This window comes from Physeter macrocephalus, chromosome 18, assembly GCF_002837175.3.
Source record: "Physeter macrocephalus isolate SW-GA chromosome 18, ASM283717v5, whole genome shotgun sequence".
In the NCBI taxonomy this organism is placed as follows: domain Eukaryota; kingdom Metazoa; phylum Chordata; class Mammalia; order Artiodactyla; family Physeteridae; genus Physeter; species Physeter macrocephalus.
In genome coordinates this window covers 103,742,942-103,754,983 of record NC_041231.1, presented here as the reverse complement: position 1 = coordinate 103,754,983, position 12,042 = coordinate 103,742,942, and the positions used below count along the sequence as shown (strand labels likewise).

Genomic DNA, 12,042 nt, shown 5'->3' with positions numbered 1-12,042 from the left:
GAGTCCGCCTGCCGATGCAGGGGATACGGGTCCGTGCCCCGGTCCGGGAAGGTCCCACATGCCGCGGAGCGGCTGGGCCCGTGAGCCATGGCCGCTGAGCCTGCGCGTCCGGAGCCTGTGTCCCGCAACGGGAGAGGCCACAGCAGTGAGAGGCCCACATACCGCAAAAGAAAAAGGAGCATAGGAGGGGCCTTCTCCAGGTAGGAGAGTAGGGAGATTATTCACAGAAGGGGTTGACATTGGCCGATTCTTGAGTTCTGTGAGCGGGAGTCTTTTTTAATGTGCTCTGCTACGGCCTTCTGACTTTCCTTCTAGCCAAATGGCAGCCATCAGATACTTTAAAGCAGAGAAATAACAAATTCATGTTTTTTTTAAAAAAATTATGTGATAGTTTCATGGAGGCTGGCTAACAAGTGGGAGCTAGTGGACCCAGGGATACCAGTTAGGTGATTTCAACCAAGCGTATGAGGAACCATTAGGGCCTAAGCTAAGGCAGTAGTGAATGGGACTAAAAGGGAAGAGAAAGGTATTTCAGAAGTGGAGCTGGTTGGGCTTTCATTGACTTTTTGGAGCTGCAGGAAGGGAGGAGTCAGGGTGCTCTGAGTTTGGGCAGCTGGATGGAAGATGGTCCCAGTAACAGCAGGGACTCCAGGAAGAGGAGTGTCTGTGCACAAGGAGAGATGGGTGTGCGCTGGATGTGTTGGGTGCGAGGAGCCCGTGCAACCCCAGTGAGCGCGTGGGAGCATGTTTGGAGCACAGGCGGGCCAGGATATGGAGACACTGGCGCACAGAGCCTAGGTGACAGCTGAGGGTCTGTGTAAGGACAGACTTCCCACATCATCCGGCATTCCACGTGGCAGGAGATGGAATTGGGCGGAAGTGTAGACCATGTGGCCTCTACAGTGCGGCAGGGTTGCTTATGGAGACTGGGGGGATTGCCTTCATGGTATCTTTCTCCCTGACTTGCTGTTCATGAGCTTAAAAGCTGAGAATTATTACACTGACAGAGCAAAATTCCAATCATGTATAACTGTATTTTCATTCAGTAGGTATTACCTATGGTGTCATAACACTATGCTAGGTTCTGAGTGGTGTGTTAAAAAGAAGCTAAGAATATATGTATTACTGTTTTTCAGAGTTTACATTTCTGCTTGAGGAAAATAAAGCACATATGTGAAATAGTATGTGATTATGTGCTAGAATGAATAATGTGGACAACGTAAAAGTTAGGAAGGTGGGATCATATTTAGAGTCAAAGGAAGTCTTGTTGAAGGAGAGAATATCACGTGTCTCAGGGGACGAGTCTCGTTCAGGGTGTAAAGGAAGAAGGGTGCTTGAAACAGTTTGAGCTCATTACTAAGAAGTTTTTTCTTGTATGTTTTGCATTTCAGAGTAGGGTGCTTCAACTTCCCTGAGGTCTTTTAACTGTAAGTGACAGGTTAGCTGATTTTAATAGAAAAATTATAGGATCTTCGCTAAATGCTGTTTCATATGTGTACATAGGGGAACCTTCATCAGAAGCTATAACTAACTATGCAGTCTTCTGTGTAATGTGACTTTAACTCAGGGATCTGTTAGAAAACTGTGACATGTATCTCATTAATTTAAAAAAATCCATCTGAAAGTTATTTATATAGTATTTCCCCACAGGTGAGGTAGGAAATTAGATTATGCAGTCCGAGAAAGTGGAAAGGGACCAGTTTAACTTGCTGCTAACATCTTGCCTTTCTCTTTTCTAATGTGAAAAAAGTTGCAGTGAGTTAACAGTTTTACTACAGTTTAGTCTTTTTTTAAATGGGCAGGAGAGGCATTTTCGGATCTGCCCCATTTATTCAGTATGAGACATCATGTTTAAGGTTTTTCAGTATGAGACATCATGTTTAAGGTTTTCTGTTTTTTTTCTTAAGTTTTTTAGGGTTTTGGGGGGGGGTCAGAAGGAGGTGGTTTCCTTTGATAACTGAGAAGCACCATTATACACATTTCGTTGTTCTTTGCTGAAATGAAATGCCACTTTCTAGGCTGTTGAGGCATTTGGAGCCATTTTCCCCAAAGCTGGATGACTCCAGGCTGCTCTCTGTCTGTCTCGTTTGTCTGCTGCTTAACTCTAATGAGCTAGACATGTGGGAGGGGAAGGTTTTAGACTCACTGTTAAGGTAAGTTGGATCAGCTGTCTTACTGATGGAGTGAAATTCATGTGTGTTGGACAGACAGGCTTTGCAGGTTCTCCGAGGCTCTTTTTTGTGTATTCCTGTATTTAAAACCCTGCTGCAGGGCTTCCCTGGTGGCGCAGTGGTTGAGGGTCTGCCTGCCGATGCGGGGGACGCGGGTTAGTGCCCCGGTCTGGGAGGATCCCACGTGCCGCGGAGCGGCTGGGCCCGTGAGCCACGGCCGCTGAGCCTGCGCGTCCGGAGCCTGTGCTCCGCAACGGGAGAGGCCACAGCGGTGAGATGCCCGCGAACCGCAGAAAAAACCCCAAAAAAACAAAAAAACAAACAAAAAAAAACCCCTGCTGCAGGGGGTTGACATTGTTGGGATTCAGTAATGACCATTTCACATCCATAGTAACAGCTGTGTCCACACAGGTGGCTGTTAGATTCTGAAGCATTTTTTTGAAAAAAAAAAAAAAAAAAAAAGATTATTCAGCTGCTGCTTATATTTAAAAATTATTTAGGAGTAGAAGATGCAGTAATTCGTAGTCTAACCTTTCTGAAAATTTGATGAAAGTTGTAGGCTTTCTTTGTCAGAAAAGTGCTTCTGTGCTCAGCTTTAGGCACTAGAGCCCCCGAAACACATCATTACCAACCTACTCAATAAAGCACTGAGGCCAGCTCTCACATGATATTTCAGTCATTAATTCTTAAGCAGTTTTTAAAAAAGAATTTTTAGCTTCTAAATATTCTTTGTAAACATTTACTGTATATTTTTTTAAGCTGGAAAAATAATTGTAATGTGTAAGTTATTCCGCAAGGAACTTACGTTCCTAATAGGTTAGGTGCTCCTAGAAAATATGAAAAAGACGACGGTCAGAGAGAAGACAGTCTTTCACTTTTTTTTTTTTTTTTTTTTTTTTTGCGGTCGCGGGCCTCTCACTGTTGTGGCTTCTCCCGTTGCGGAGCACAGGCTCCCTCTCACTGTTGTGGCCTCTCCCGTTGCGGAGCACAGGCTCTGGACACGCGGCCTCAGCAGCCATGGCTCACGGGCCCAGCCGCTCCGCGGCACGTGGGATCTTCCCGGACCGGGGCACGAACCCGCGTCTCCCGCATCGCCAGGCGGACTCTCAACCACTGTGCCAACAGGGAAGCCCCAGTCTTTCACTTTTTAAAGAAACTTCTAGATGACGCCTTACTGGGTAGAAGTGGAAGAAACTCCCACCAGTTTATTTTTTGCTTAATAGACCACACTAAGGCTCTAACATAAGAGAAAAAAGTAAAAAGATACTGCTTACGTGTGTAGGATGCTGTTAGTATTGATGTACTGTATAATTTCCTTTAATCTGCTGCTCATTTCAGGTAAATTTACGAAATAACCAAAAATTATGCAAACTACATGGTGCTGCATTTATAAATATTGTCTTTAATTTGTAACCAATATAAAATTTTTATGCTATTTGTAAAGAATTTACTTATGCATGTATCATGTATAAACATGCTGAGCTGTAGAATTCAGGAAGATTTTGTGTGGTAGCTTCAACATTACAGTGATCAAGATTAGATCTTTTCCCACCCTAATTGCAAAAAGATTTAACTGACATATAATGAATGACTTATTAGTTCCAGGTATACAGCATAATGATAGATAACTTGTACACACTGGAAGGTGGTCACCACGGTAAGTCATCATCTGTCACCATACAAAGTCACCAAAACAATTTTTGTGTTTGTGATGAGAACTTTTAAGATGTACTAGCAGCTTTCGAGTGTGCAGAGTTTCATTTTGAGTTACCTCTTGAAGGCTTGTTTTAAAGGTTAGTTAAGAAACCTATGCTAGGTAAGAGGCATTTATTATTAGATGGTCTTCTTGCATGTGCGTCGTTTTCTTAATGGTAAAGTTGAAGGAAAATGCTTTTGAATTGAACACATACATGATAGCCAGGCAAGTCAGAACTTTCTCTTTTCTTCCAGATAAAGCTTCACCAAGAAGGTTGCCCAGGAAACGGGCACAGAAGAGATCGGTGGGATCTGATGAGTAAATGTTCTTTGTGCAACAATTCGGTCTTTACTTAACCCGCCCTAATGTTTTTCGGCCTGCTGGGAATTATTAGTGCAGAGAAGCCGTATCACCACAGAAGGCAACTACTACTCAAGTGTGGACTGAGCAATCAGAGTCTGTGGTGATAACATTGCTGAAAATGCACTGCATTTATTTTTCTAAAGTAACAAATTTGGTTTTTTTAAAACCATTAAAATCTATGTGAGTGTGTGTGTATGTATGTGAGCAGTTGGTCTTACCAGAATCATTGTTGAACTATCTGAAGCATGCCTTTAGAATACTAAATATAATGCTATTGTCTCTTCCTTTTGGACATTTTCTGGCATTTTCCCCCAAAACTCAGCATTTGCCTGGTATGACTGTAGATGTCCTGCCTTGGACTGTTTTTAAAGAAAACAATGTTTCTTCTTTAGAATAGCGCAAATCCAGCTTGATGGAACAAATTTGCATGTTGTTGCTGTTTTACAACTAGTATTCTAAAGGCACGAGCAGGCGTAGCTGCTTTTTAGCAGTAGAGCTGTTTTGGTATTTTGCTGCTGTTTACTATATAGCGCAGCTTCCGAAACCTTCCCAAATAAGTTCAAGGAATTTGGGGATCTCTAGCACCAAAATTATGAACATGAATATTCTGGTTTTGATATATAAAACCAACTTCACTCTTTTTTTTTTTTTTAAGAAAAAAGGTACATATGTGGAAACTGAGTTGTCCACTGTTGTATTTCTGACCCAAGAGAGAGCTCTGGGATGATTTTTAGACCACTTTTTTTTTTTTTTTTTTTTTTTTTCGCGGTACACGGGCCTCTCACTGTTGTGGCCTCTCCCGTTGCGGAGCACAGGCTCCGGACGCCCAGGCTCAGCGGCCATGGCTCACGGGCCCAGCCGCTCCGCGGCATGTGGGATCTTCCCGGACCGGGGCACGAACCCGTGTGCCCTGCGTCGGCAGGCGGACCCTCAACCACTGCGCCACCAGGGAAGCCCTGTTTTGTTTTTTTAAGAGAGCATTTTTCTCTCCTTAATAGAAGCATCTTGCTTAAGAAAAGTTGCCTTGGTCTACAGACTAAGCAAAATTCCAGCTAATGCTAACCTGTTAAAGAGTTGGATAATTTTTAATGGTTAACCAGTTGTTTTTTATCTAATCTTAGGGGTATTTTGGTTGTTGATTTTTTTTTTTCAAGTTAATCTGAAGAACTCCAAAATTTTAAGCACTTAAGATATCAGAACCAAAATTAATTGGGCTTCATAAAATCCCTCTTAGTTTGCCCTTGCCCTAGGTAGTAAATTAAGTTTGGTGTTATTGTCAGGCTGGATAAGCAGCAGAGTAAAACAGTACGAACACATCCAAGGCTTTTCTTTTCCCTCTGTCTTCAAGTCATATTCTCCCACATACAGTTTGTAAGGAAATGGTAAATGAAATTTTAGTAGCTGTTTAATTCCGGATCTGTCTTCATTGTAATGAACTGACCCCTCTTTGCTATAATCCCCACCTGCACCCATGCCCACATAAAAAAACAACGAAACAGCACAAGTGAAAAACCTTTCCAAGTTGCTTAAGTCCTTAAACATCTGAGCCAAAGACAATGACAATAAAGTAAGTTACTGTAAAGCTGTTAACCGCTTTGCAAGTAGGGCTGAGGTGTCAAATTAACTATATTGGCAATGCTGAGCTATAAGCTTTCTATACCTGTAATATAAAGTGTTTGAGTTTTTAATTGGGCTGTATGATCAGTAGTTTATTTTGGAAAGCTCTGTGAGCTCTAAGAAACTGCATGGTTTTTATTGATATATTTCAAAACATTTTTGTGAATGTCCAAATTTGTGAAATTACTAGGACATAATGAAGTAAGGTGTAATCAAAAAATTTAAATGATCTCTACAGAGCATTTTATTGAATTCCTGGTGATACTTAGGCAATGGCAAAGCCACGCTGAGTTACAAGTGCCAGGCCTTCTGACTCCTGAGTAATCTGCATATGTACTAGACCTTCCATATCTGAGGTTCAAATTAGCGCACGGAAATTATCTGTCATGTTTTATTTTATTATTATTTTTTTTTTTTGCGGTACGCGGGCCTCTCACTGTTGTGGCCTCTCCCGTTGCGGAGCACAGGCTCCGGACGAGCAGGCCCAGCGGCCGTGGCTCACGGGCCCAGCCGCTCCGCGGCATGTGGGATCTTCCCGGACCGGGGCACGAACCCGCGTCCCCTGCATCGGCAGGCGGACTCTCAACCACTGTGCCACCAGGGAAGCCCTGTCATGTTTTATTTTTTAGCATAGATTGGGAACACTTAAATTCTTGAGTCCTCAGATGCCAGGGGTCTCTGTAGTGTCAGTGTTTAACAGAAACTAACTCCATAATGAATGGAATTCAATTCCACACATGGTTTGTTCAAGCACACTTACTTAATAAGTAGCCTGTTTTTTAAATGTCTTTTTTAAATGTAAATATTTGAAGTTTTTGTTTGTTTTGATATATTAATTTGCTACACCAACCATGGTTTCAGAATTCATCTTTTGAACAACTTGGTTCCAGAGTCTGTAAAATGAACTGAGAATCTTGTGTGTTAAGCCTGTCACTGGGACTTGTGAGAATAATGTGTTCATAAAGCATGGATCTCACCTTGGTTGTGCAGCTGCATCATTCATTTCATGGTCTTACGTAGTAAGTGACTTGTAAGACTGTTCCTGCCCCCTTGAAGAGGGAAATGGTACCTCCAAGGTAGAAGCCTGAGGAAAATAGAAATCAGAAGGAAAGGATCATTGACTTGACTCTAGTGAAGTTTTTCATTTTAAATAAGCTTCAGAAAATAGTGACTTTGACAGGAGGAAAAGGCAAATTTAGATCTTTAAAAAAAAAAAAAAATTTAAAAAGCCACTGCCCTAAAGGTGTATTTGCAATTCATGAGCCTGGAATTGTGTTTTTGGCTCTGTTGGGAAGAAGCAAACGGTGGTGATATATTGAAGCCTTTCCTTAATGACTGGTGCTATTTTGGAGGTACAGGAGTAGATAAATGTAACAGTATGTGAGGCTCTTATATAGCATTCATCTTTTGTGGTACAGTGATATCCATACCCTTGGTATGAAGGAAAATTTATTTGGCTAGAGCATTTAAATAACGTAATTTTTTTTTTTAACCAATGAACTTGGGAGTACACATCATTTCTGCAAGATTTTGATAAATTACACCCTTGCATTTAAAGACATTTCCAGATACACTTGAAGTAATTTACCAGTTTTGGACGGCATCATTTATAGCTGTAAAATGAATAAATTTGCTCTAATTTTATTAAATAAAATCTTACTTTTCTTTGAACTAGTATCTCCAGCTTAGTGAAGAGCAACCTGACACATAAACAAGACCCTGGTTATTCAGGTGAATGGAATGTAGGTTCTGTTGTCAGGCTGATCTGTATTAGTAAGATCATCATCCTTAGAACAACAGAAGGGAAGAACCAAACTTGGGGACTGACTTGTGAACATGTAAACAATTTCTTCAGGACTTACTCCTTTTTCATTTCCACAAAAGGCTGGACTTAACACAGTAGTTAATTACATAATCTGAAGTTTTAGAGTTTTTTTTCTTTTAGATTTTGGAATCATATAGGAATACGATTAGGGTTTGGGTACCATTTAGCTGCTTTTTTTTTTTTTTTAAGGCAGTAGGAAAGGAAGTCGTTTATTAAACATCAGCCACGTGCTGTGTTCCATTGGGCCTTTCCATTTATCATCTCATAAACCTTCACAACAACCCACTGAAAGAAAGTGATACTGTTCATTTTATACACATGGGAAAACCCGAAACCTCTGAGTGAAGCTTGTGCGAGGTTTCGTACTGACTCTGGATTCAGACCCGTCTCACTCTGGATCTTATACGTTCTCTTCCCTGCACCAGGTTTAAGATGGAGACTTTATAAAACCAGGCATTTGGGCAGCTTAAACAAATACTTGGTTTTCTAGAATCCAGCAACTAGCAAGTTCAGATAACCTCATGGTTATTTCAAAATCATGGTTAAAAACATTTTCTTCAAGGTGGGTTTTCGAGTTTGATTGAATTTTCAAGGACTGAAAGGCTCACCTTCGTGTTAGAGGTGAGAGTGACGATCTCCCTGTTCTTGGGCTACACACAGAGGGGGATGGAGCTGGGAGGCGGGTCAGTCGTCTGTCGTGTCTTCCTGTTCAGACAGCGGTTTCCCTCAGCAGGGCACAGCGGAGCATTAAAAAGGAAACAGCATCACCTGGAGAACACGGGAAGGACAGCCCTTATTTAAAGTTGAGAAACCACAGCTAAAGGTGACCCGGCGAGGCCCTGGTCCCCTGCTGCCCCTCACGCAGGTGTCTGTTGCGGTGCCTGTGAACGGCGGTCACCTCGCCCTGCCTCATGGCCTGTCTGCTGGGCCGTGGTCTTCGCGTCTTGCTGGCCTTTTGTCCCCGGCCTCTAGTTCACAGCCCTCACGTGGAAACCTAACACAAGGGTTTGAAGAAGACAGGAAAGCGTGGGCCAGTGTTTACCGGCCCTCTTCCAGAGGGCTGTGTTCAGGAGTCCTGCTGATGGCCCAGTGTCTATTGTTGGCGGTCCTGTGAGGTTGACCGGAGAGAGGTGGGGTCGCGTGTGGTGTGCCGGCCTGGGGATTGGGACAGAGTCTGCCCTGGCCAGGGACCAGGGGTGACGTTGAGAAGGCAGCTCGTCTCTGGCGTCTCGCTGTGTTTTTTACATTGAGAACTGCCCGGAAGTCCCAGTTTGATTCGTACCTTTGCCTGATAAAACGTTAAGTGATTTTTCTCCTCAAATCTGGTTTACTTAGCAAAAGGAAATAGGACTGAGGTATCGAATGGACTCGTGTCGGTCTGCTTGGGTTCAAATCCCAGCTCCCTCTTCTGAGCTGGAGGCACTGGGCTTCAGCCTGGGGTGCCTGACCCCCGGGGCTATGAGGTGCCCAGGACACGGCCTGGCACGTGGGTGAGAGCTGCAGGACCAGCCCGTGACGCGCGCGCAAGGCAGGTGCGGGCAGTGCTTTTCGGGCTTCGTTGTGGAGTGATGGTCCAACTCTACCGAAGAGAAAAGTGAAACGGTGTTCGTTTGTAATGAAAGCGTAAACGCCTTAAGATGGACATGTAAGGGGACCAGCGCTAGTAGTGGGTCTACTAAAGAACCGGCGTCAGGGGGCTGCCCGGGGCGTTGGAGGCTGCACGTGCAGCTCCGGGAACGCTTGGGGAGGCTGCCCACGTTCCAGAGATGCCATCGCCCGCCGTTCAAACACCATTTCTGAAACGCCTCTCGGAACTGCTTACGGCCTCAGACTGAGCCACCCAGAGATCATCGGTCTTAACGTTTTTTCAGAAACCCATTGGCGCGGTCATCCATCTGGATCACATCTGTCAAAATAGGGGCTCAAGCTCTGAAAGCCGGTCACAAAGGAGTGTGAGAAACGGTTCGCGGGGAGCAGCGCTCCGGGGAGCAGGTGCGCTTGCGCAGCTTCGCGTTAATCCGCCCGGCCCGCCGGCCCCGCCCCGACCCCGCAGATGTGCTGCGCGGCGGGGGACGCGCAGGATGCCTTCCCGGGATTTGCTGGGTAGTTCCACTCTGAGGTGGGTCCCTTCCGTGGAAGTCAGGGCACCTGTCAAGCGTACGTGAACGCCCGGCCGCCGGCTCCGGCTCCCGAGGACGCGCCGCCATCGCCCGCGGGGCGGGTCCTCGGCGCCCGGGGAGCGGGCAGCGGGCCTGCGGCCCCTGCGGCGCCGGAGTTGCAGTACTTAACGGTCTTGCGTGACTTTCTCATCCTGTTCACGACCGCGTGACCGTCGTGTTTTTTAAATGTGCCCCTGCGAGGGGTGGCTTCTGTCCCCACGGAGTGGAAGCGTGACCCGGAGCGGCTGAGGCTGCTGTCCCGCAGCTGCAGGGCGCACGGTGGCGCGAGGGTGGCTCCGGTGGGGGACCCGCCTTCGTCACATTCCTCCCGGACAGCACACCTGGTGGCGCCTGAAGACCCCTTTCAGGGACCAGCGGCCAGAGGCCGTGTCTGTGCCTCGAGGGCTTTCCCACGCCCGCCCCCCGGGGCGCCTCCGTTCCTGGCACCAAGTCCCGGCTCCAGATCCTCAGGAGACTTCTCTCCGGGCCCGGCCTCCGTCCCCTCGTCCTCCCCGTCCTGGCTTCTGGCTTCCCGTCCAGAGTCTGGCATGTTCTCTTGCCCCTCTGGCTGCTCCGGTTCTGGTCCTCCTGGGCTCCGGGCTTCCCCGTCTTCACCGGGCCTTCAGTCTTCTAACTGCTTTTCAGCCCAGCTTCTGCCCCAAAGACCTCTCCTGGGATCTCCGCTCCCTCCTCGCCAGCCTGTGTGCGTCCGCTCGCCGGCCTTGACCTGTGCGTCTAGGCCCTGCCCTTCTAACGGCCCGTGATTCACTTTCACGTCAATGTTTTACCGTAACCCCAAACCAACAAGTCACAGATGTTTATTTCCCTCCATAAATCTCTCAGTCTGACTTGTCCTTCTTCAGTAACATGACTCCTGTTTATCCAACGTTAAATCTTAAAGAGGCCCAGCTACAGTGATTTGCCCTTAAGTATTTAATACATTCTTACTAATTTACCTCTGCTATGAATTAAATTAGATTTCAGTTCTCTCCATTTCAAAATCTTAACAACTTTAAAGAAATCCGAATCTATTCAGTATAGGCAAAAATACCTCTGGTTCCAAATACTTCCTTCTTTTTACATTTCCTACTGCACTGCAAGAGGTCTTGGGTGTTTGCTATTTTAATTCTAGCGGGCAGTATATTTTAATCAGGCTATTTATGACAGAACATTCTTCTGCAGTGTGGGTTGTCTGGGGTTTTTTTTTTGCGGTACGCGGGCCTCTCACTGTCATGGCCTCTCCCGTTGCGGAGCACAGGCTCCGGACGCCCAGGCTCAGCGGCCATGGCTCACGGGCCCAGCCGCTCCGCGGCACGTGGGATCTTCCCGGACCGGGGCACGAACCCGCGTCCCCTGCATCGGCAGGCGGACTCTCAACCACTGCGCCACCAGGGAAGCCCTGCAGTGTGGGTTTTATCTGGTGACTGTGAGAAAGTTATCTGGCCACCTTTAGGACTGACTAAGTTAATGAAACATTTGAGAAAAGTTCCTGCTCAGTGAGTATCTGGAAATCACAGTTTTTCCAGTTTGGTAAACCCAAGAACACCCTTTTTTCTTGGTTATTTCCATTGGTCTAACCTACTGCCTAAACTCGTCTTCAAACGCATCTCTTTATTTGCATATCCCTAATTAAAGCTGATCTTGAAAGGATTTGCGTTCAATACAAATTGATTTGTAAAGTGCCAGTGCGTTTTACTGCTAGGTCTTCATCTTTGAGAAGCACAAAGTGCATCTGAAATATTAAGCAAAGAAAGGAATCTCTGATCTCGATCTTAATTTCCCTCTGGAATTTGTAAAAAGCTTTACATATTTTCAACATACAAAATTTAGACATTTCAAGTAACAAGTTTTGTTCTAGAATGAAAAAGATTTAAGATGAGCTTTGCATGTGCTGTTTGGCTGTGAGCTCTTTGACTTTTCAAATGATGGTCATAAGACACCTCCCCCCGACACACATACATACGTACACACGCACGCACACACACACACACACACACACACACGCGTGCGCATATTAAGTTTCGGTTCCCAGTAATTAGAGACTGCATACTCTGACCGTTTAAACGTTTTTAAGTAAGCAGAGATGCCTCTTTGGTTTAACTTCACTGGTATATCACTGAATCAGTACCGAAAATTTCCTTCTTTTCATGATTTTGTTGTAAGTGGTAGAGCTGAATTAATGTGTTCTTCATAGAAAAAGTAACTTTTGAT

At 45.4% G+C, this 12,042-nt stretch overlaps 1 protein-coding gene and 1 long non-coding RNA gene across 2 annotated transcripts in view; one reads left to right on the top strand and one right to left on the bottom strand.

Moving 5' to 3' along the window:
• SSR1 (signal sequence receptor subunit 1) overlaps positions 1-4,879 on the top strand; it is a 22,788-nt gene extending 17,909 nt beyond the window's left edge. The window contains exon 8 of the mRNA XM_007101234.4: positions 4,122-4,879. Coding sequence (XP_007101296.1) covers positions 4,122-4,189 — 68 coding nt within the window. The 3' untranslated portion in view covers positions 4,190-4,879. The remainder of the gene's footprint in view (positions 1-4,121) is intronic.
• A 1,370-nt stretch (positions 4,880-6,249) lies between these two features.
• Positions 6,250-12,036, bottom strand: LOC129391489 (uncharacterized). Its single transcript, XR_008615656.1, has 2 exons — positions 8,281-12,036; positions 6,250-6,931 (listed from the first exon to the last, which is right to left on the bottom strand). It is a non-coding gene; the product is annotated as an uncharacterized lncRNA (long non-coding RNA).
• Between the last annotated feature and the right edge of the window lie 6 nt (positions 12,037-12,042).